The 25,299-nt window shown below is 39.9% G+C and overlaps 2 protein-coding genes across 6 annotated transcripts in view; both read right to left on the reverse strand.

The window, feature by feature from the left end:
* Positions 1 to 2,423, reverse strand: part of adamts17 (ADAM metallopeptidase with thrombospondin type 1 motif, 17) — a 109,801-nt gene extending 107,378 nt beyond the window's left edge. For all 4 annotated transcript variants that reach the window (XM_069527686.1, XM_020080368.2, XM_020080369.2 and 1 more), the window contains exons 1-2: positions 2,283 to 2,423; positions 1,548 to 1,912 (exon numbers count right to left, since the gene is read on the reverse strand). In XM_069527686.1, the coding sequence (XP_069383787.1) occupies positions 1,548 to 1,912; positions 2,283 to 2,340 (423 nt within the window). In that variant the 5' untranslated portion in view covers positions 2,341 to 2,423. The remainder of the gene's footprint in view (positions 1 to 1,547; positions 1,913 to 2,282) is intronic.
* Positions 2,424 to 10,025: 7,602 nt separating this feature from the next.
* Positions 10,026 to 24,092, reverse strand: cers3a (ceramide synthase 3a). 2 transcript variants are annotated; one of them, XM_020079695.2, is made up of 12 exons: positions 22,945 to 24,092; positions 22,763 to 22,828; positions 19,116 to 19,316; positions 18,692 to 18,809; positions 17,690 to 17,808; positions 17,477 to 17,534; positions 17,237 to 17,287; positions 16,505 to 16,597; positions 15,076 to 15,204; positions 13,862 to 13,968; positions 12,928 to 13,081; positions 10,026 to 11,824 (listed from the first exon to the last, which is right to left on the reverse strand). In XM_020079695.2, exons 3-12 carry the CDS (start codon positions 19,286 to 19,288, stop codon positions 11,639 to 11,641), a joined length of 1,188 nt encoding a protein of 395 aa, XP_019935254.2. In that variant the 5' UTR covers positions 19,289 to 19,316; positions 22,763 to 22,828; positions 22,945 to 24,092; the 3' UTR covers positions 10,026 to 11,638. The 2 variants fall into 2 exon arrangements, with proteins under 2 accessions (XP_019935254.2, XP_019935253.2); XM_020079694.2 differs by lacking the exon at positions 22,763 to 22,828 and having other exon boundaries at positions 22,945 to 24,090.
* Between the last annotated feature and the right edge of the window lie 1,207 nt (positions 24,093 to 25,299).

Consider the following 25,299-nt stretch of genomic DNA (forward strand, 5'->3'; position numbering starts at 1 on the left):
TGAGTGATTAGAATTTTAATTTTCTCTAATCATGACACTGCTTTCATTTTTTGACTAGACAATCAAAAAACGCAATGCAGGCCGAGACAGCACTATATTTTTGATGCTGATACTCATCTATGATGTTGAACTCAACACATATTGACCCAGAAATGTAGTGAGTAGGACATTATACAGAGCAAAAATAAACTTGTCAGTGCTCTCTGGTGGACGAATTATGAAATGGAGGTACACCTTTTCTAAATTAACTCAAACATGACATTTGTTGTCTTTAGAACATGATATACCAATAACATACCATAGTGGACAGAAAAGGTGCTATTACTAACAAAAACTGAAAACAAATATACAGTTATGTTGTGTGGTGGTTCATTGAGATTTCAATGTTAAAGATTCAAAGCTGCAGTATGGTTGACATTGCCTAATTTCCCATTATGTGCCTACAGTACATTACTCTGCCAGAGTCGTTCATTGTAAGTATACAATATGTAATACATGTACTGAGAAGTAGTTTACACCTGAACACTGGGACACAGCTAATTTTACTGAGGACACTGAATGCAACCCAGCGGGTCCTAGTCTGGACAGGTTGTGAGCGACTTCAGGTTTTACTGCTTAACTTCTGTCCTCACTGACTCACACTGTCCACAGCAGGACAATAATCTTGTCATTCACTGTAGGTTAGCCGAGAGCTCAGACTGTCACTGAGGATTTGTGGAGGAAATAAAGGAGCAGAGTCTGCAGCAGGATCTGGCTTCAAGACTGTTTCTGCTGCAGAGTCCAGCACTCAGGCTGAAGCCCTACCTCCACACTCACTTTACATAAGAGCATTGTCAAATGCCTCAGCTAATGTGGAACTTATCATGGTGGGGAAATTCACAGTTTCTTAAACAATTGGATGACCATAAAAGATTTGAACAAGGGGCTTTTGCTGAACCCTGTCACATAGAAAGTATATAAAAGTACTGAAAGTTTCTTCTTTGCCTTGAAACTATTACTTTGGCAAAATTAAACTCTTAAATCTCAGCTGCTTTTCCAGAGCTTACAGCCACTTCTGTTAAATGCAGTTGAGAACTGCACAATAAGTCAGTATGCAGAACTTGAGCTAAAGGTCTTTTGTCAAACCCAGTTTCCTTTTTGTTTCCTCTAGAAGTTTTTATGTTTTTTTTATGCTGCTACATTTCAGACTGGAAAATACTGAGCATGTGTGTGCATCATTTTCAACACATTTCCCCAGATTGCCGCCAGACACATTTATCTTTGGAAACAGGATCTCCACAAGCTTTTGAAATCAAGTTCTGAGGATTTTGGCTTGACAGCGTGACTTTGAACCGACCGACCCACTGGCAGGTCTGTTGGTTTTAAGAGATTAACTACAATGACATATGAGACAGGAGCTAATAATCGTGCTTAGAGGTACTTCATCAGGATGGCTGCGTGGACACTAGACCAAGCTGCAGTGATCCAACAAGCCTTCTCACAGCGTGGCTGAATGAAAAGACATGAAAGCTATCGGCAGTGCAAGAAAAAAATGAAGATGGATTTACTAGACCGCCACAGGTGCTTAAAGATGCCAGGGAATCCGTGTGGTTGACGATGGAGCCAGAGTAAAAGCAGAGCTGGTTCGTGGGCAGGCTTCGGACCGCTGCGCTCTGGTCCCTGCGCCGCTCCTCCACCACGAAGTCCCCCGAGAGAAACGTACTATCCCGCGTTAGATTCAAATACAGGTCCCTTCCAAAAGCGGGCAGTGTCACGATGATGTACTCCGGGTCAGGGTGTCCTCCCCCCGGGGCGTCCACGGAGCGCTGACCCCGGCGCCGCTGAGCGCGGGCGGTGTGGTGGGTGGACAGGTGCGCCTCCTGGCCGGACAGCAGCCTGGGAACCACTTCATCCGTCTCCAGCTCAGACTGGACTGTGGGGAGAGACACTTTCCATCAGACAGCGGCCACGATGGGTAAAAAACCAGCCCTGACTCAATGAACTGACTGAACTGTCTGTGCTAATGCTCCGTGAATCCTGCAGCCACGTTCAACTTCCCTGCTCCACTAGCGGTTTGCAAGGATCTGCAGCCTGTGACTATTAGGAGCAGTATGCAAGTTATTACACTGCAGTGATCACTCGATGAATCAAGGAGGGAATCGATGTCTAAGGAGGGAATCGAACAAAGAAGCACAGTCGACCTCACACAGCTGATCTTAGTCACACTTTCAGCTGCTTAACAGAGGAAAGTGGTGGTTCTGGTTGACCTATATCTAAGAGAAGCAGACACCGTCAGTACTCACCAGTGAGCCCGATGCACAGCAGAGAGACGAGCAGAGGGCTGACATGGCTGGAGTGCATGGTGGAGCACAGCAGGCTGCAGCAGCTGGAGAGGCGTGTGGTGTGGTCGTGCGGGGACAGGAGCCGCTACACGTACCGCTCCGCGCAATCCTTCCAAAGTTGGAGAAGTTGGAGTAATTAAGGCTGGAGTGACTTCGGCGCACAGGACACGCCCACACAGCGTGGACCGACCTCTGCTGGTGTCACATTGGCCCCGTTACGCTCAGACCGAGAAATCTCTGCCTTCTCATTGGTCAGCGAAGGCGTCTGTCACCTCCGGGGGTTGAAACCCTACACGTGGTTTTGAGTTAAGGAAAAAAAAAGAGCAGAGAGCTGGCTTGCACGCGCGCACGCGCGCGCGCGTGTGTCTTTGTGTGCGCATGCCTATCTATAGTTATGAGGGCCAATTTTGGTTCAATGCCATGATTGTGAGGACATTTTGACTGGTCCTCACAAATTCAGAGGTCTGTTGAGGGTTCAGACTTGGTGTTAGAGTGAGGGTAGGGTTAGTTCATTTAGCTGTGATGGGCAAGGTTAGGGTAAGGGGCTGGGGAATGCATTGTGTCAATGACTGTCCTCACAACTACAGAGAGACGTGCATGTGTTTATGTGTGTGTGCCTGTGTGCATTCTTGTATTTATGTATTTGTGAGGACCATTTTGGGCGAAGACCCCTCAGAGGGAGGACATTTTTTGAAAGTGAGCACATTTTGACAGGTCCTCACGTTTTCAATGGGCTGTTTGATGGTTATGATTTGGTTTTAGGTCTTAGGGTTAGATTTAGGCATTTAGTTTGGATGGTTAAGGTTAGGGTGAGGGGCTAAGGAATTCACTTTGCAAATGAGTGTCCTCACCAAGATAGATGTGAGTGTGTGTGTGTGTGTGTTTTGTCCTTGTGAGGCCATTTTGGTGGGTCTAACTTCAGACAGCTGTGTGAGGGTTCAGACTTGGTTTGAGGGTTAGGCTCACAGTGTGGCTAAAGTTAGGGTGCCTGGCTGGGGAATGCAGAATGTTCTCACAAGAAAGACCTACATTAAAAGCTCTAGCATGTTGGAAAATGAATATTAATGAGGTTTCAGAATTATTGTAATAAACACTACTGAATTACATGGTAAAAATGAAATATTCCTTTGGTTTGATTCATTTTTGCGTAGAAGAGTTTTTACTATAGGGGACTAGCACAAGAGCCTCTCACTCTGACACTTTCACATACAGCCTCTCTGGAGAATGTCAGGAGACTATCTGGAGTAGAGTGCAGGTCTGGAAGCAGCTACAGTGAATCTGACCATATGTGTACATTTCCAGCATCGATGATCCAACATTAATGCTTGTACTGCACACAGGTGTGTGCAGATGAGAAAGGTGCCAGGGGTTTGAACTTCACTCTTTTCTCAATACAGGTAAAACATGTTTCTGTGAGCTACCGACTGCCCTACTATGAATCACTTCAGGACAGGTTGTGTAAAGTGTGTAAGGTGAGCAGTTATCTTCATTCTCAAAAGCATCACCACCTCGTCACCTCCACTTCCCGTGCCTACGTAAGAACGTAGTGTGACCTGTAGGTGTTGAAATGAAAGGGGAAGGTACAGAGGTCAGGGTGGTGCCTGGGTGTGTCGCTCCTGTCACAGACCCCCAGCTAATGCTCACTTTTGTCTTATAAGACCTTATAAGAACGTTTCATAAGCAGTTTAAAACTCCTTGTAGGGGCTTTAAATTAAGACCAAAGTCCTGATTGACTGAAGTTCACACCCACACAGATGACCACATGAAAACTTTCTGATGAAAAAGTATTTCACACATACTGTGCATGCAGTATATACTGTATTCAAATATTTGTTCAAAAAACACAACACATTCACCCCCTGATTTACATCTACATATTCTAAAATACAGAACAGTGGATGGAACAAAAATGCGCTGCTTGCTTTAACTTGTGGAATGACACTCTTTCAAATCTGGATGTCTTAACTCGAAGTCAAGTTTATTAGATATAGCAGTCACATGCCCATATCTGCATAGAAAGAATTTTAGTTCACTGTAATTGTTTCTCCTGTCCGTACATGCCTGATCTGGGGATCCTTGGACAAGCCCTGTGCCAGAACATAAAAGAAACATCACACACTGCAGAACGATGCAGCCAATGACACTGGATCAGGAGGAAAGATCCCAACTGGGCCCCAAGATGCAAGGGACATGCACGCTGCTCTGATCAACCTGTGGTGGGCCTGCCTTAGAAGAGCGGGATGTGTGATTAAAAGGCCCAAACACCCGATGACGCTAAGTTACATAACTGAAGATCTTTCCCTGACATCCGCTGGTGGTTGGGGGATAACCTTAATATTCAACATCCTATATTCTACAAAAAAAGAGATCCCCTCAGTGTACATTGACAATTTTATGGTCCTCATTGGTTTGTGTTGTGTGTTAGTTCCTCACTTTGTATGTTAATGTCCTGTTTTATGTTACTTTATGTTGTGCAGCTGTTGTGAAATTTTCATTTTTTATTTACCCAGACAGAGCATTGTGGTTTTCCTGTAATTGAACCCCCCCTTTCTGAGCCAACCTAATGTGCACGTTGTCTGTAGTTTGTTTGGAATCAAACTGTTTTGTGTGTTGCGGACTGCGGGTGTGGCTGTGTGTGTATATACCATTATTAGGAACGCCATACCAGCAGTGGTTAGGGTCTTCCTCTGCTCATTCTCAGTGATGTTGGAAACTTTCCTCTGCGATTCTGCTCCATGTTGACATGATAATATCACATCTCTGCAGATTGTCCCACTGCACATTGATGTGGAGGTCACCGGAGTTCACTGAACTCACTGTCATGTTCATGAAACCACTTTTGAGACGTTTACTATATCACATGGACCATTATCCTATTGTCCATCAGAAGATGATAAACTTGTGGCTATAAGAGGATGAACATGTTCAGCAACAATACTTAAATAAACTGTCACATTTAAACCACCATTGATTTATATTAAAAACCCAAGAATATTTTCTTCCCTCACACCATTAAATTACCAACTAACCTGGACTGTTGACACGAGGCAGGATGGGTCCATGCTTTGCTGCCATGCACGTGGTGATATCATATCATGAATAAGCATGTATGCAGGCATTCCTAACAAGGAGCTTAATTAGTAGATGTTTCTTTTCTAAGTGATTTTTTTATATTCATTCAAACAAAACAATTTCAGCAGTTGTTGAAACCTGGTGGACTCCGGCAGACACCTACTTCAGGGCAGACACTCTATAGGATTTAATACCATTAACGACTTTAGCAAAAAAAAACTTTCAGAAAGAAACACGTTGAGTTAAATAAACCAGTGACAGTTCCAGGCTGGTTTTTCTTACAGCTATGGTCAGGGGTGACAGATGGGAGCAATAGACTGGTTTGATTAGGGCCAACGTCTGCTCCACACTGGTGTGAAGGGCCGGGCAACTGTTTCAGCAGGGCAGCCACACTTGGCATGTCAACGTTGTTTTGTTCAGTGGTTTGATCTGCTGAACTGACCACAGATGGCTCTTTATGGAAGCAGAGGGAGGTGAGTTTTCCGAGTCGATATAGCACGGCCTTGTGATCTCCTTTTATAACTGCCACACTGGGCTGCTCAGCTCATACTGTGAATCCAGACCTCATGCTGAGTCTGAGAACTCAGATTGTTTTTGAAACTATATTTTTAGTTTGTGATTTTATTTAGAGATCTTCTGAGCAAAAACAGTTTCAACAATTCTGATTGAATTTCTGGTTTTGCCTCATTTAAAAGTTAATTCAATATTTGCCTTATCTTAAGAGACAAGGCAGCTGAGGCTTGGCCTCCAACAGCGGTGGGTCTCTTCCAGCAGGCGGCCACTCCCCATGTGGTATCAGGGTGACATCAGGAAAACCCATCAAACTCTTGATGACATTTGTAGTTTATAATACTGCTCACACAGGTGAGTGTGGGGGCCAGATGTAAAGAGAAGTAGACGAGGTTGTAGTCAACAAATATATTTTTAAAATACACCTCAGTGCTGCTTTGGGTTTGTTTAGGTCTGTACCACACTCAATCATCACACAACTTGGGTAGACATTGTTTGAAGTCTCTGTGATTCCATCTGGACAAAGCATTTTAGGATCCCCATATCTCTGCAACAGCTGTTGACACAGAATTGTTTTCCACACAAAAGGCAGGTCCATTTTTTCCCATTATATGCCAAAGAAATAGATGAGGAAAAAAACCCTGCATTTCTATGAAGTTTCTGCCTCTGGAACCTTGGTTCAGTATCTCTTATAAACACTTTGTAAGTCTTTGGATGTAGAAATCAAAGAGGTATTGTACTGTCAGTGGAAACCAGGGTTATGACCGCAATTAAAGGGGTTGAAGACCACTACATTTTTTCTTTCAGGTGCAATATTTTCTTGCTTGTGTCTGGATGCACCTTGATGTTGTTTGCCATCCAGCAATAAATCAAACAAAGAAGGAGGGGAAGAAGAAGAAGAAGCACATACTTCAAGAAATGTTCACACAAAAAAAGAGAAAACAGATGAGGGCGAGAAGGAACATATACATTTGAACAAAAAAAGATAAAATACATAATCCCAAATATAAGCATAAATGACAAAGCTTATAAAATAAGAATGAACCGTCCACAAAAACAATGTGGAACAAATTTTAGTCTTCTGTTGACTCAAAGCGTGATACAAAATAAGAGCCCTTAATGTCCTGCCTCCTTGTTCTTTCATGTGTAGGGGCTTGACACTTAAATCAGTGTGTTAATGGAAACACATCACACTTCAGTTAAATCATCACAGTAAGTTCTGCTCAGCCTGTGAAAACAGTTGTACAATTCCCCCTTGGCTCTGGAGGAGTTTGGGCTTGGAGACAACATTTATCACATTGTTACAAAGTGGAGATGAGAAGTTTGCAAGATCAGACTGTTTGCCAGTCAGGGCAAGTCCAACAAAACATACTATCAGGTTATTGCTGCTTTGATTTTTTTTTACTGCCAGTTAGTTTCTTTAAATCTAACCTAACTACATGGACAGTTTATCTTATATATAATCATAATCATAAAAGAACGTGACACATAATAAAGGTGTCCACAGTCAATCAAGCCAGAGATTGTTTCCTTTTTTATTCTGTTGCTCATGTGGTGAGCAGTCTGATCCTGCTTCATGGTTTGGCAGAGAAAAGCAGAGTAATGAGTGCCATCTTGTGGCTACCAGTGGAGTCTCAATATGAATCTCAAGAACAATGAGAAATCATCAAAATATACAACAAAATATTTTGTCATGGTTTCTGTAGCATAAAGTGATGTAAACTGTTTAATCTTTGCTTTTCCAAACTGTGACACTTCATGCAACATGCTGCACCCAACAGCAAGAGCTACATTTCCTGTGGTTCAAAAAGAAACCAAGAATGATTTCCCCGTGACACAACAACATGATAATCACTCTTCCTTGACTGTTTTTGTAATGTCGCAAGAGTACTTGGAAAAAACCAGGGGAGTACATCTACTGGCTGAGTTTAAACACAGAAATCTTAAGCTGTTACAACAATCTTTGATGATTCATAGTCACAGCAAAAAAGCACAGCCACTGCACCACCAAGTAAAAATCATATTATTGATGCAGATAATCCTAATAAGTATTACCATATTATAAACAGACATGTTAATTTGGAAAATTCATATCCCATCATTTCTGCTAATTACAACAAGAAGTCTTTTAAAGTCTAAATTTGACGATAATAAATCAAATTTAAGATCCATTCGAAGTATTGTAGATAGGAAGAATATCAGATTCCCAGAATTATTATACTTCCCCATACACCATGAACCCAGATACATAAGTAGAGTGAGAAATTTGAGGTGTGTAACTTCATCAGCGAGTGATGTTTATAGGTCTGGACTCCAGCCAGAGACAAACAACAACAGACTCTGTGTTATCAGATGCAGCTCCCGTCAAAGAGCCATAATTCACATGTTTACTATCTTTATATCTCCCTTTCAAAATTCAGAGGAGCTTCTGTACTCATTTTACTGCTGTAGTTGCTGTTTTCTTCATAGATTTCATTTCAAATACACATGAAAGCTGGTAGAACTGATCCACATTCACCAGTTATGAAATGCAGCTTATACATTTATTTAGCATTAATGATAAATAATACACTCTGTTGGCAGTTTATTCGGGAGACATATAGCCAAAACCGATGCAGTCCAATGCAGCAGTCTGGAATAAATCCCCCTTGATGAAGTTAGTGCTGCAGGTTGAAACGAGTTCCAACAGTCGCAGGAACACTATGGTTCAATCCCAGTCTTCCTCATCTACATGTCGAAGTGTCCTTGGGCAAGATACTGAGCCCCATGATTGAATGAATGGCAATAACTGTACTGTAAAGCATTTTGAGTGGTCATCAAGACTAGAAAAGTGCTAGATAAGTACGGACCATAACAAATATGGACTTATAGCAGCTGATGAAGATGGTTTTCTTGATACAACAGTCTTATCCATGATGTATGATATTTGTCATCCCCTCTCTAACTATTTCAGCTTGATTGATTGACAGAATTGGCAGATTTATTTAAACTGAGATTTTATTCCATTCCTCTTCCCCTTTTTAGAGAAATATATTTCTTAGATTTTGTTTTCTTTCTTTTTAAGTGCACAAGCGTGTTAGGGCTGTGATAGTCTTTATCAACGTGAAAATAGCCTGTAAAGAAGTTTGGATATGAATCTTAATCTAAAATATTATAAACCATAATTGGTTGAGCTCTGATATCGTTGAAGTTTACCTGTATGTGTGTTATTTGACTGATTATATGTAATTTCTAAGAAAAATGACAGACCCACTGTGTTTCAGCTCGGACAGCATACATCTACCATTTAGACTCTACCACTGAATCCATTTAAAGGCCTCCCTATCAAAATCTCTGAGATCTCTCTTTCTGTGTGTGCTGCTGTTGCAGGCCAGGGTCTCTGACAATTTAACAGACTACCACTTGCTGCTCTTCTGAAGTATTTTGCCTCAAACAGATTCAGCATCAATGCTTACTTGAGTGTTACAACAAGCCTCTAAAAAGTATTTTGATACAGCTGACAACATTCACCACTAGTTGATACATGTAGTACATGAGTACGTGTAGTGAACACTTTCACATTAAAAACTGATAAAACAGACACATCAAATAAACATATTAATTTCATTTACAGAAATACTTACCTTATCTTAATGTAGAATGCAAGCCCCGCTACATACCATAGAGAAAGCTTCTATTCTAAGGCTGGATTGTTATAAGTGTTGCTACAGATATCAGTGGGATTTTGAATAAGGATTTCCTTGTCCTGCAGCAGAACAAAGAAGTTGTGGTTGAACTTTTTAAGTAAAAACTTTTAAAGTTAAACAGTAGCTACTAAACTATGCCAATAAACCAGTCAGGACAACCTGATAGACTCTACGACAACTCTAGAGTCCTAAAAGAGGAAAACATTTTGCACACAACACCAAAAAGTATGCCTTTCCATCCCTTTTTGTGTACTTTGTTTATTTAAATGTGTACATATGTGTATAAACTGTACTAAACATACAAATGTATGGTAGTTTCAGAAATAGGAAAATTGGATGAACTGTTTCCTGGTAAGCACCTGAAATATTTCTGGCTAAACACACCATGGACCAACAGGCACTAAAGATGTATAATGAACCCCCAATGCCCCAAAAATCCAGACCAAGTAATTTATTGCAATTTTCATATAAAAAACAAAATCAGTGTAACCTGTGTGGAAATATGTAAGTTTTACAACATTATCATAGTATATGATGTGCTCACATGGTGACTGTTGTGTTGTCTGACACACCAGATGTAGATGTGGGTATAGCCATGTCTCATGCAGCATTTGAGCCATTTCTCATTCAAAATCCCAGTTTGGTACAAGAAACAACAGTCACCGCCCAGCCAGCAATCTATGTGATGAAATGACAGGTTTTGAAGTGGTTAATCATACTGTGTCTTCTGGTTTTTGTGTGTGGCGTTCCTTGTTCCTTGTTGGGAATTAACCATTTTAATGACATTGATCGTCTCCCCATATGCAAATATTCCACCGAAACAAATTTTTCCTGACAATGCATATTTTGCAAGGGCACCATCGCAGCATCCTTGGCTTAGAACCAAGATGTTTGTGGTTGTTTAAGGTAATACAAACAAGCCAGACAATTTTGATGCCTCTGTGCCAGCGACAGCACGTGTCTGTCTGTACATTTGTCATTACATCTGTTCATACATCTTTCCATCTCATTCTTGTGAACGCAATATCTAAAGAACCACCTGAGGGAATTTCCTCAAATTTGGCACAAACATTCACTTGGACTCAAAAATGAAATAAGTAGATTCTGGTGGTCGCAGGTCACAAAGTCAAGGTCACGTGACTTAATGTTATATATCAGGAATACATAATGAAATGCCTCAACATTCACTTGGATGTACAGATTATAATTTGATGGTTGAAAGTCAAGGTTACTGTGAACTCACTAAACACATGTTATGGACTCACTGATTAATTGATTCGAAAAAGAAAAATGTTGACGGTAACTGCAATGGTAGAGGTATGCAACCGCAGTGTGGTATTTCTGGACTCTCCTGTAAGAGCCACATTGGAGATAGTGCTGGCTATGCAAGACTAATGCTTAATTAAATCACTACAAACGTGCAAAAACCTGCATGTAGTATTATTACAGAATAAGGACTGTACATGTACGAACTGTAGCCTACATGATAAGAAGTTGGAGGGGACAGGGTTCAAACACAAAAGGTGGCGGGGAAACCCTAACAGGTCATAGATCCCATTCATCTCCCTCTTACCATAAATAAACTGTTCAAGCCAATCTCCACAGACAAACAAACCAGAAGAGAGTTGATAAAAGCTAGCAGGTCACGACAAATGAAACATCAAGGCAAAGCAGCTGGGGGAAAGATCCACAGCACAGCGACTCTGCACTTCACAAAAAATGCTAAACAAATTAGAGGTGATGATGAGCACATCATTGTTTGTTTGGTTCGCTGGTCTCTTTTGACCTACAGGGCTGTCAAGTGAAATGTTGCCTCTGACAACACTAGGGAGGGCCAGACTGCCAAAACATCTCAAAGTCTCTCCCTTTACGTGTTCACAGTTCAAAACGCTGTAAGACAGCAAGGCTTATTTGAGTTAGGTTGTTTTCCAGCATCTCAAACGAAAAAGTCACATGTTTTGTTTATTTTTCAGCCTTTAGAGCATAAAACTAATTCAACATTTTTTGGTTCCTCACATCTTCAGTTCTACTGATCATACTAAGCATGAGTCAGCAGACAGTCTTTGAGGAACAGATGTCCTCTGGTGGAGACAAGCGCCCAAAGCAGCCACTCTTGTCCTCCTTCTCATCAACTGCATGGCCATTGCCCAGCTTGTGCTGTCCTACACCTTCGTGCTCTGTTTGACTGCTCTCTTCCTCCTCCTCTTCATTCTCACTTCTCTCATCTCCGGTCATCTGTGACAGAAGACATGGGAAGAAATAAAGTAAATGAGAGGTGAGAAGGATGGGGGAAAATGCAGGGAGAAAGGGCGTTGAGCAAATACAAAAATCATCTGGTGGATCCAGCCGCCAAATGGAAAGAGAGCAAAACTTACCTCTGAAAGCAGATCTGGAACTTGAGCTGCAGCTGAGAACAATGAGCTGGAGTTTTGAGTTGATGTCAGTCGAAATGATTTATTTACTGCTTTCTGTTTACTTCGCTCTGTGGCTGCTGACTGATGAGAATATTTTTTTGCCCAGAGCCAAAATATTATTTGGTGTTAAAAAAGTGTTTGTCTAAAATGTCTCACAACTCTGAAGCAGAAACGATAGCCACGAGTTAGCGAATGAGTCAAGCAGAACTTGTGAGGTAGTGCACATTCGTGTGTTTTGGGCATGTAGCCTTGAAGAGAGGGTGGTTTGGAGGTTGAGTAGGTTGCTCTTGCTAGCTTTCCCAAAATGACCAACCCTAGCTTTCAGATTAAGGTTAGTTCAGAAACAAACAATACTTGAGTAAGACTAAAGGGTAATCATGGTTGAAAGAAAGTCTGACTGTTGGTAGCAACCAATTACCCAACAAAACTACTTCCAATAGGTTTAGACATGAAGCTCACACCACCAAGAGAAGTTTTTAGGGTTGGCCATTACTGATTGTCATTTCCCTGGTGTGGACAAAAGTGAACAGACCTGAAATGTTTGTAACAACAGGAATTAGGTCAACCCTGACCATTCTCATGAGGAACTTCTTATCTTAAAATGTAGTCTGTAGTCGTAGTCTGATCTGCACTCAAATAAAATTGTATCATTGTGGTGTTTGTGTGTCATTTGATGCTTAACTCACAACCATTCTGCTCAATTGGTAAGTAAACAGCTGTTGATGATAACTTTGGTTGCATAGGCTATCAAACCTATGTCATGCCTTGGCATCTATGTTCATGATATCTCCATGTCCTTACTAGATAGACCACATTGCCCAGCAAAGCCAATGAAAACAATGTGAAGGTATTGATTAATAACAGATAAGCATGACGATGATGCCGTATGTGTGTGAATGGGTGAATGGCAAAAACTGTACACACCGTTCCAAACATAAACTTCCTGATCATGCAGAGAATGAGGTAGGCCCAGAATATGTGCAGACAGAGGAGGACAACCAGCAACACGTTGAAGAAGTAGTAGCCGAAGAAGGCGGGGTAGTGGTGAAGGGGGTAAACCCAGGTACAGTGGATGAGCCTGAAACACAGTCAGACCGAAAACAAGTGAAAATCTGTATCCAGCATTGAAACCTGTGTGCTGTGTAATTTCATTGGGATGTGTGTTTTATGAGTACAAACATTGTATTGTGTTACAATGTTACAATTTCCCCTTTGAATAATGATCAGAAAATACATTAGTAGCGACTTGACTTGAGATGGAGTTGACAGATTTACCGTAGGTGATGTTGCAGTGGTTTGCTCAGCACTAAATGCCTATAGGCCACCAGGTTACTCCAGACAAGTGTTCCTTCATATACTTTCAGATGCATATCTCTCAATTTAAAACAATAAAAATCACTATTAATACTCATTACAGGCTATTAAATGTTCATGCAGACTTGTTGGATTGGCCTGCATTTGTTTTGGCGAGACAAACCTAATAAACTGACAATGTTTTTTTTTTACAACCTTCTATTTTAAAATTCCATCGGTGAAGCAGCAATAAAACTCAATAGCAGAGATTCTCCGAAAAATCCTGCTGAGCTGAAAAACATTTGAGTAAAAGCAGCCCTGTGTTCCCAGCATTTCACAAGAACCGCAATAGTATAATCCTTACAATTTCTGCCAGTGCCCATGTAAAAAGATGAAATAACTGTTCACTATTAACAATTTGAACAGCAAACCAAATACATGTCAATTTAAATTTAATTGTCAACAATGAAAAGAAATTCAAATAATAATATAATACTTAAAGTAATATATACACATAAATACACGCACAGACACAAACACACACACACTGCACCTATCAGCTTACCAAAATGGAAAGATGATGAGCCGTGTTACCATAAACACTATGGCAAACACAACAAAAAGGCTTTGACAGGTTTTCTCCCATTTGGCATAGTTGAACAATTTGGCTGACTGTAAGAAAAAGGAGTTGTGTTGTTAATAAACATAATTTAAACTGAATAACAGCCCATTTTCTGCAGCATATCATACTCACTGGTTAGAATAAACCTTTTATGGTGTCATATGGTATAATCTAAAAGACACCAGATTACCTTTGGAGTTTAGTTTAATTTGGGCAATTTGGCCTCTTAATACTCCAGTTAAAGGTCCAGTGTGTAAGATTTAGGCGAAAGGGATCTATTGGCAGAAATTTAATGTAGAATAATCCTCATGATGTTTTCACTAGTTCGTTTCATCTAAATTGTATGAATTGTAGTTTTCTTAACCCCAGAAAATGTCCTTTATATTTAAATACTTTACTTTACATCGAGGGGGTCCTCTCTAGGAGGCCGCCATGTTTTTTACATTAGTCCAGACTGGACAAACTAAACACCTTTTTCATGTTTGGAAGGAGAGGTTGTGAGGGGTGTTCAGGAGCAGCATGCAATTTCAACAAATTCTACAAACTGTACCTTTAAAGCAACATTATGTGAGCGGATGGAATCAGGCCCATTGAGTTCAAAAGTAATGCTGCACTATAAATGAGTAAGAAATAAAAGTCAGCTCTCATCTGTGATATTTGATGAGGAAACAATCGCTACATATTTGTGGTGGTTGTTACAGCAACAGCTGTTCTGGTTGGGGAAACCAGGCATCATGTGGATTGTACACCACTGAGTTTCATTTCAGTGAGTGAGACTGCACAGTTGTAGTTCCACTGTCGTGATTGATATGCTTTGCGAACATTAATTGCTCAGGCTCGAAGCTCAACAGGTTTGATGGCCAATTGTGCCTGTAGAGGCCGCCATTTCTCTACGAGAAGTTACATCGTGTTACTTGAATGCGACAAATGAACTAACAAATGACATTACAACATTAATATGACAATCACATGCTTTTAACAAATGACGCTGTCAGACCAACATGTTCCTGAAATGTGACTCTTGAACCTGACAGTGCTAATTGTATCCCATCAAAGTAAAACCTGTGGGGTTTGGTATTCCTTTCTATACAGCACTGTTACATCCGTATGAGGTGATGGAACGAGCTGTATAAAAAACACTTGTGACTGTGACTGACCTCCAGTAAAACATCAGACGCATCATGGACAAGCATGACCAGGGTTCCAATGCGAATGTAGTTGACACACCAGGAAAAAGATAAGAGCACCAGAGTGGCTAAGTGGTGGATAATTTGCTCTTTAAAGTCCTGAAAGAGGGAAAAATAAAATCACAGCAGTCAGCCAACATGTAGAACACTGTACACTCCTACTTTCTACCTAAATCTTACCAGCATTACTTATGGTCTACTAAGTCACCTCATCCAACTGTATGAAAAAGTTGGAATAAGCAACTTTTTTTAAATAATGTTAAACATGAATTGTCATATCACTAGAGTTGTTTTCAAGTTGTATAAATTTGTTGATGTGAAAAAATGGTGATGCACTGCAAAATACAGTTAATTACAGTTAAAAACCAGAATAACATAGAAAAAGATGCCCCAGACTTTGACACTAATGTTGTGACGAGATAAACAACTGGACCGGTTCAGATCATCAGAGGTTCAGCCTTAGAGACAATGAATTATAGATGGTGTTCCATCATTTCAGTGAACATGTCACTGAGGCAGGGTGAGAGTTGTACTAAAACGAATAGCAATGTTATGAAAAACCATGACAGTTGATTATTGAACCAAGGTGGCGTGACAACAGGCCCAGTGAGATGAGAACCGATGACTGGACATCTGTTCTCGCTGACAGTGGGAGTAGTCAGTATGAGACCAAGACCAAATAAAATCTCTTTCTTGGACTGCTATTTCATAAACTCATTTTTGTCATCTGTATGCATATTACAGTGTTAAATGTATAACACACTGTATGCAATGCAGACATTTTACTAACGATGTCATCATGATATCATGATGTCATTTATACCATATGATGATGAATGATTAGTTATTCCTAATAAGCTGTAGATTGTGTCTAATCTTATTGGTTGCAAAAATGAATACATTACTACATTATAAATGATGTAATTTACTGATCCCCTGGTGAAATCACTTCTACAACATAATCATGATTTTTTTCTTTCATATCTATATAGGCATATGGATACAGAGATACCTTGTTGAATTTTTTTTTCAAATATGTATGATATAATATAATGATAAGAATTTTCTGATAAAATGTAATCTTTCTAATCTTTACATTGTCTCTCTATATTTGCAGGGATATCATTGAAAATGTGTGTTTCTGACCATATTTCTGTTGTTCTTGACCTTTGACCGATCAACTCCAACAGATCATCGTCTAAACATATCCTCCCAAGTACAATTTCCATCACGTTTGGTAAAATCAGTCCGTGTATTGTGGAGTGATTTTTTACAAACACACACAGGGGTGAAAACAATACCCTGCATCCTGCATACAAGGTATTAATTAAAAATTGGGATGACAAAGGATTTTATTGATGAGGAGTGTGAATCGATGTTTCGGCTTCCAACAACTCACCTTTCTCTTGACATCAAAGGTAATGCTGAAGAGAAGAGAGGCATAGAAGCTCATCTCCAGGATATAATACCAGTATTGAGACTCCAGCATGGACTGCAGACAGACAGAGAGACAGAAAGCATTGGACAACGTGTAACATGAAGCCACAGCAAAGCCCAGTCCCACCGACAGAGGGTTCGTCCCTGAGGGCAGTGCTCTTTGTCCTAACACCATTAGCGTAGGAGAAGAATCTATTGTTCACTCTGAGAAGACACCTCCCAGGTCTTCTCTGTTTTTCAACAACATGATATACAACCTCATAATGAAGATCATGTGTACCGAGGCTGAATTACATCACAGTATTGTAATGAAGGTCCCGTTTTCATAGAACGTGGAATGTCAGCGCATAAACCTTATTTGTATTTCAGAATCAGAATCAATTTCTATAAATATTCTCAATAAAGACGTAATAAAGACACAAGTACAGCAGAAAATATTTCCTCTGTCCTGCTTCCATGATATAAAACCAATCCCACACAAACAACAACACTGCTGTGTTCTTCTCAACACAATTTTCAATCAGGCAGCAAAACCTGGGGTTTTAGATGACACACACACACATCATATAATTATAGATATAGTAATAATAGTGTTAAAGGTGTTAGTTATAACAGAAAGATTTCAAACCTAAGAAAAATTATGATTAAAAAACTTTGGTAGACACTCCATGGTCAAAAGTATTATTTAACAAACCTGCTGTGGAAAGCCTGTCCACACTTCCCGAGTGTCATAAAACCATTCCTTCTGCAACAACAGGGAGGGACATGTTATTACATTTGCATTTGGTAATTTGAAATTTAAAGTAGAAGTGTTGAAGAGGTAAGGACTTCTGTGTGAGATATACAGTAGTGCTCCAACCACAAGGCTGCCGGTGAGGTGTAGCTGCCTTGAGTTGCTTTTCATAATAAGAGGCCGTTTCTTCATTCTACTCACATCATACAGGGCTGCTAGTCCTCCTATGAACGCCAACAGGTAGAAGACAAACCTCCAACTGTAGCAGAGGAATCACAAATGTATACTGTGGCTTTTAGATGTAATGCATCATATTTTAAATATTATTAGAGAGAGAGAGAGACAGAGAGAGAGATGGGAGATAAATTCAAAAGAAGATGTGTGGCGATGGGGGGGGGGGGGGTCAATACTGACCAGACTTCTCTGAACTTCTTCAGGACTCCAGGATGGTCCTGATTACGTCTTCTTCTGAACCAGCGCTCCACTTGTCTCACTGACAGACTGCTTTTCTTAGACAGCCCATCAATGTCTGCCTGAAAGTGAGTGTTTACACACACATGAACGTGTGTGCAGAGCATACTTTAAATGTAAGTATATGTCAACACCTCTGTGCAGTCTAGTTATAATTGTTCAACGAATGGTGTCAAAAGTGAGATTTGTAAATGAATAGATTCACATTGATTTTCATGTTTCATGAGTGTTGCTCCAAAACAATATTTTTCTTTATTCAAGGAATAGTGAAATAAGCAGCATCTAGATAATGTGAAGGGTAGAATGGATTACACTCAGTAATCAGACTGAAGGAAGGATGGGAACCGATCCATTTAAAACCTTTTTAGAAGGATTTTAAAATCGGCTAATATTAGGCATGTGCAGTGATTTCAGTATTGAGACAGAAATACCATCCGCTGGCGGCTGCTAACCCCTGCTAACATCTACTGGTAGTTGGTAACTTAAATTGTGCACAAGACCTTCAAATGTCCAAGGGATATTCATCTTGTCCTATATTCTAAAATAAAGACAGAAATAGTAACATTTATTGGAACATTTGAGTGAAAACGTGTTTGACTGGACTGTAATAAAAACTACACAAGTTCAATGTTGAAAGTGTATTCCTATTATCTCAACCACTTTCTAATATGAAGAACCCAAAGTTTACATAGTGTTGTTTTCTGAGTTCAGTCAATAAGTAGCTCAGTAATACCAGAGGATCCATGACAGATCTAAAGGCTTATTTGTTCCCACTGGCATCTGTTAGTCATAGAGCGTGTCCTGCAGAGATCACACGTCTGCAGCTGTCAGCAGTACAGCCTGACTATGTAATATTTTATGTTATCATACTGCTAAACAAAATAAAGAATTTAACCTATCACGGTCACAGAATGAATATTTGAGTGGATTGTGACTGCTGTTTACCTGAGCAGGATGTCTACACTGAGAGGTGTAGTACAGTTCCAGGATGGGGTTGTCCTGTGCTTTCAGATGGACTCTCTGCCTGATGCCAGCAGAGACAGCAAGTGGTGTTGCTATCCAACTAAAACAAAGTTATACAAGATTCAATTCTCACAACGTCAGTGTAGGACATGTAGTTTATAATAATGAGGATGTAGGTTTCCATGAAGCATAATCAATACCTTTGTTTACACACAAACACACACTGATATGTATTTTCCTTAGGGCATAAGATTATTGTTGTTGTTCTTCTGTGTACTTAAATATGTAGTGTCAGTTTCAGTGTATATTTTTATATATTTCGCATCATTTGTTGGTTATGAACGTGCTGTGATGTTGGTGCTGTATAACCACATGGGGGAGTAGGTGCACGGAGTGTGGCTCTTACTTTTCAAACAGGTATCTGAGGAGTAAGAACACAAAGGCATAGGGGACAGTGACATAAAGATCAGAGGCTTTGGCGTAGACCCGGTCCTCCTTATCTTCCAGGTCAGCCCACGTCAGATTCACTGGCAGCCAGATTCTGTCCCACCAGAACCACTCATACAGTGTGTCAAACATCCCTGCTACTTAACACAGCCGCCAGATCCTACAAACACAAGGGGGATAAGTCAAGTTAACTACCAATGAACATAGATCATTGTCTTTTGCTAATGTGTTGAAAAAACAGGACTGTGACATGACTGACAGTTCACAGGAAATTGTCGATAAACTAATAATGAACTAAGAATATCTAAGGAATCAGCCTTTTAACATGGAATTACACTTAATTTGTTAAGTTATTTGATGGGGAGGGTGCTCATTAATCCACAGACAAAATAATATAAATGAGCCAGACTTGGCTATTTAAGCTAATTTTCCTGTGTTGACTTATGACGGTTTACACAACAACCTGAAATAATTATAATAATTTGTCGACAAGGCCCATCTGGAAATTTGGATAAATATTGACATGGACATTGGTCTCACAGGAAACTGACATTCATTCTGCATATGAAAAAAATGCATTTACGAAATACAATAATATTCTAAAAGTACAGCATTTGCAAGTACTTGTTAAAGACCATGCATGGCTCCCGTAACCTGAGTTTGCCTGAAGCTGGACACAACCTTTGGTTGTGTGTGTGTGTGTGTGTGTGTGTGTGTAAAATGTACATGCACCAATTGTTTTGTCCTCAGCTCTGTGCAAATACTGTGTAGTGCTCAGTCCAGTCTCAACCAGACTGTATAATAACTAAAGGGGAGTTAGTTCTCAGACAAAGACAGAGGAAGTATAGTAATATGGTAATATTCTAGTCAGATTCTACAAGAGCTGATGGTAATGCACCCTGAAGTTGGTTTGCACCCGCCAATAGACTGTTACTGTACATGAAGGTCTGTTTCCTAAACAAATATTGACCCAGGGATCCCTCCCTGATTCTCAAGATTAGCTTCCACGCCTATTTAATAATTCTCTTTCTGTCTCCCTCTCCCTTTTTCTCTCTCTCTCTCTCTCGCACACACACACATACACACAGGGAGGAAGGGAGAGAGAAAAAAAACACTGCTTAGTGAAAGTCTGGGTTGCAGCCCAGCAACACACTAACAGTACAAGGTAATTAATCATTGAGTCAGTGTGTGTGTGTGTGTGTGTGTGTGTGTGTGTGTGTGTGTGTGTGTAAAATAACATGTATAAAGGCAGTAGAATAGCTCATACTGACAAGGAGTCTATTCAGTCCTTTATCAACTGGCACTGGAGGCTGTTGTTGAGCCTCCCTCCTCTTTCCCAGCAGCCCCTGCAACCGTCGGACAAACTGATGGTTTGACGATTGCTCAGTCAAAGCACCAGGGAGTCACTGTCCTATAGAAGGTGGGCTACTGTGAAACAGGTGGATGTAGATGTGGTCCAGAATACCCTCACTAGAATCATAGCATCAGTCGTCTATTGAAATACTTAGAACTGCCCAACTTTATCTTTGACTGCAGGCGACCTTGTGTGCTTATGTGAATACTAAGTCTTGTGTCTGTTGATGGCCAACAAACACATTGTGTTGGCAGATTCAATATGTGCAAATACACCAAGTTCTCTGACAATGGCAATGATACTCATTTGTCTCTACCAGCAGCAGGCCAAACCATCGTGGTCACAATAACAACCTGTGGGAGCATACCAGCAGCAGGTGTCCCAGACCTCCAGCGTCATTACAAGTGGTGATTACAAAAACATGCAGTAAATGTTGTGGAATGGCCATGGATTTGTTATGTATGGGCCAAAATAAGAAAAACTCAGTTGGTTTAGGAAAAGATGGAAAGGATACCATCTACCTAGCTAACCTATAGCCCTGTGGATTTTCTTCTTCTTGTATAAATGTAAAGACTGAATGCAAAGGCTAAAAGAAGAAGCTAACTGATGATGGAATCGATGAGCTAAGATATTAAGAAAAAGAACAAACATTTACCTTTCAAATTAAGATTAAATCTATTTTCAATTTGATTTGTGCAATCATGTACTTAAAGATATCTTAAAATCAAATAAAAATAATGAATCACTTCATATCTATTTGTATTATTTAGTTTATTTCCATGAAACCAGTGGTCCTCCATTAACTTTGACATACAGTATAGGAAAGGTTATGTTTCAGGGCTGGACTGCAAATCTTGTGGTGATTTTAAATTTCCATCATCTATTAGGTCCTAAGAATGCAGTCACATTACTGTGTGACTCAATACTCTGATTCATACCATTGGCCGTGAATCTTTTGTGGTTGTAGTTGTGGTGGAGTGTTGTCCGTTAAATCCGATATTTGTAAAAAAAAAAAAAAGACACAATAATCAAAGATGAATTTACATAAAAAAGCATTTTAAAAAATCCATTGATAAATCCTTATCATGAACTATTTTTTCAGCATTAGTTAATGCAGTCCAACAACATTCTTCATAACAATGTGTTGCTCTTATGTGACCACATTATCAGCATTTTGTGCACGAGTGAATGGTCCTGACTTTGCTCACTACAGATACAAGCATTCCTGACAATCTTATTAGTGAAATGTCGTGACACTGACATACTGTTAAAGGTTCAGTGTGTAGAATTTAGTGACATCTAGTGGTGAAGTTCCACGTTGCAGCTGAATACCCCTCACTTCACCACCCACTTCATGTTTGACCACTCTGGACTGCTGTAAAAAACATAGCGTCCTCTGTAGAGAGGAGCTGCTCCCAATGATAATATAAAGTATTTCAATATAAATATAAAAACATCACTAGGATTATTTTACATTCAATTTCTGCCAATAGATCTCTTTCACCTTAATGTTACAGGGTGAACCTTTAAGTAGGCTCACTGCATTTATTATCAGTTCAATCAATGGGCAGGGGAGAGGTTGAAGCTCTTTTTTAACTGCAGCTCATCCTATTTGTTGACATAATACTAAACTACTCTATAAGCATTTTCCCTGAAATATACTGGGGCTTCAGTCAGCAATGTGTTTGACAAGGCACGTCCAGTCTGCATGTTGCATAGAAAACTCCTTGCCTGAGGCCTCCTCTAACTGACTCAAAACTTGAACAATGAGCTGATTTCGACTGTTGGCAAAACACAAATTAAACGTTTTAAAGCAGAATATTAAGCTAAAACATTTAGTGGAGATATTCCAGTAACGCTGAACCCCTGACTTGCCTCTGAAAAACGTCTTTTTGATGATGCCAGGCTTTCATGACAGTTACAAAACCTATCTTGACTTGACTGTTAGATGTTGTTTTTTTTGGTGCTTTGAGTGACATGTAATTATTTGAAGTTCTTGTTATTCCACCTTTCCATTGGTGCTGGCTCTACAAAGGTTGCCTGGCAATGCAGATCCTTGCAACAGTCAAACAGAGACAGATAACATACTAAACCACTGCAACTAATCTTAACCAAAACCCTTGGATTTTTAGTGGGCTGACCACCAGCTGAGACGTTACTGTATACTTAATGATAATCTCTCTGATAACAGGGACTTCATTATTCCCAATACAGCTTTGAAAAGGCTCTCACAGCCTGAGAACAAGCTTTACCAATGTAGGATCTCCTCGGACCAGCTCACCACAATAGCCACAGCCTTGTTCCTCTAACTTTAAGCCCTGGGGACAATTTCACACCAGAATAAAAAAGCATGGAACTGTCAGTCACATTCAAGCTAAAACAAACAAAGAGCTCATTCATCACAATCCAAGGTCACAGGAAGACACAGGCTTACCTTTCCACTGTCAGTGCTACAGGTAGAGCAGGTAAGGGCAGTTGTTCCCACTCCGGCTGACTGCTGGGTTTGATAGGAGAAGTTAATGTGACTGGGAAAACCCTCTATTACCCCACAATGACAAGCTAGCCAGTCCCACTTTCTTTGTTTGACATTCTTCATGGTCACACCCATTTCAGCCATAATCACCTGGGAAGGTTTTTTTCCCTCCCCTCCAGGAAGTACAGGTAGGCTGGTGAATTGTCACAACACACAAGTACTTTTTTTTTCTCTCTGCCCTCAGGAGATCAAATAGCCTTGTTTGTACTGCGTTCCCGATAAAGTACAAAAGACAGCTCTCCCACAAAACAAACTGTGCACTGACGAGAGAGAGCACACTTGCATTACGCTGACCTTTTTTATACCCATTTACTATAAACTCCAAACTGATAATAAAATATAATATAATATTAAAATATTTTTTAGAATTGTTTGGAAATTGGGGATTGATGACACATGAGACAGATGCAAACATTTTAAAACAAAAAAACAACAATCATAGAAAGTGGCACCATTTCTGTAGAAGACACCGACGAGGATGTCAATAGATGTGCTGTGAACAAAATCTTCTCTGCATGATCCCTGCAGAATTAATATGTTACATCCTCTGCCTGCTGCACCACCCCTCACCTGAATCCTGCAGAGAATTAGTATTTGAACATGTCAGAGCAGAGAAGCCCCCCACTGTGTTGTACGTGTGAAAAGAAAACTGCAGAGCCCACTGCAATTACATTGTAGTAATCAATAGATAAGAGCAAATAGAGTGTACATCAATTTCCAAAGCTTTGAGTATTCTCAGCCGCACAGTGACCTCAATAACTGTGACATGGTAGAATATTGGAATCACAAGGACTCTTCCTAATCCTCCCTAACTTTAATGCCACACCCTCCAGACCTCTCAGCTCAAGTCCACAGTTACACGCATGTGTGATGTGTCATTGCCATGGAACACCAGAAACCATTTCAGAAGTCAACCTTAGAAGATAAACAAATCTGAGATGCTACGTCCATGCACAACAGAAGATGTGGGGAAAAAAGGAATGCTGATGGACAACTCAGAATTACAAAATAATTCTCATTACAGCAATTGAATTTCTCCACACTTTAAGAAAATAACATAAAATAATAGAATAACATGTCCTCAAGGGTGGTTCCTTCTGGCTGTTAACCAGAGCACGGTCAGGGTGAACAGCGCACTGTTACATGTCATCACTGCCAAGCATCATGGTGACTGTCAGTACGCAGTGAAGTTGATGCAGAATGTAATGCTATCCCATGAAAAAATGTAACAAGAAATAAATTGTTTCTTGTTACATTTGTCATGTAAAAGACAAGCCACACCACCCAGTTTGTGAAGACTTGCTCTCAGTGATGAAAAAGTCCAATACCAATGTAATCACAGCTGGAAACATGCTGCAACACTGGATATGTTGTAAGGACAGATGATCTTTCATCAATTTAATTCTCTTTGGTGTAGTTTGGGTCCAACACACATCTCTCTGACGGTGACTGTATTACGAAGGCAAGTTTTGCATTGAGCAAGCTGAAAACTAAAAAGCTGAAACCACACTGAGAAAAAGAATTTGTGAATGAGCCTTGTTTGTGCTGCACATTTGTACAGTAGATTAGAGATATGGCGCAAGGTATTGAAAAAAGGCTGACAACAGTTTTTCTCTCTGGCCTGTGAGGAAACAACAAACCCAAACATCGGGATCATTACTGACAAGGTAGAATGACCTTGTCTTTGTACGATGCACAGCTCTAATAAAGGTGAGCATTTATTTGAGCCAGTTTTGGATAAAACCAGCTGTGACCAGTTGCCTCAAAAAATAATTAGATAATATTTTATGATAATGATTACGTAAATAATATTATTATATTTTTGCTTTTTTGCTTTTTTTTTCTTATCTTCCCTCCAATTTCCTGAGGCCCCCCTAGCGCCCCTTGGCGGCCCCCCAGCAAATATATCTTCTAAAATGATAATAATAATAACTATAAACTTTATTTGTTGGCACCTTTCATACAATAAATACAACTCAAAGTGGTTTACATATATACAATATAGATACAAATCAAATCATGTTATTAAATATAACATTGAATTCATATGAAAGAACAGGTTTCAAATAACATAAGAACATATTAAAATGACATTCAAAAGAAAAGGAAACAAATAGAAAAAGAAATGAAATAAAATTTAAAACATGCATAAAATCAGAAAGGAAAGTGATAAAAATGATAAAGGCCCAAAAGTGTGGCCATCTGCCAGATCTAGTTAAAGACTGAAGTAAAGAGAAATGTTTTTAGTGTTCTTTC

Source organism: Paralichthys olivaceus, chromosome 1, assembly GCF_024713975.1.
Source record: "Paralichthys olivaceus isolate ysfri-2021 chromosome 1, ASM2471397v2, whole genome shotgun sequence".
Classification (NCBI taxonomy): Eukaryota; Metazoa; Chordata; class Actinopteri; order Pleuronectiformes; family Paralichthyidae; genus Paralichthys; species Paralichthys olivaceus.

Excerpts from the sequence above, each read along its gene's own strand:
- cers3a (XM_020079695.2), bottom strand. The coding sequence starts at position 19,288 with ATGTTTGACACACTGTATGAGTGGTTCTGGTGGGACAGAATCTGGCTG. Across the intron at positions 17,535-17,689 it reads AAGAAGTTCAGAGAAGTCTG|TTGGAGGTTTGTCTTCTACC; the intron begins GTCAGTATTGAC and ends CCTCTGCTACAG. Across the intron at positions 13,082-13,861 it reads CTCATCATCTTTCCATTTTG|GCTCATCCACTGTACCTGGG; the intron begins GTAAGCTGATAG and ends ACTGTGTTTCAG.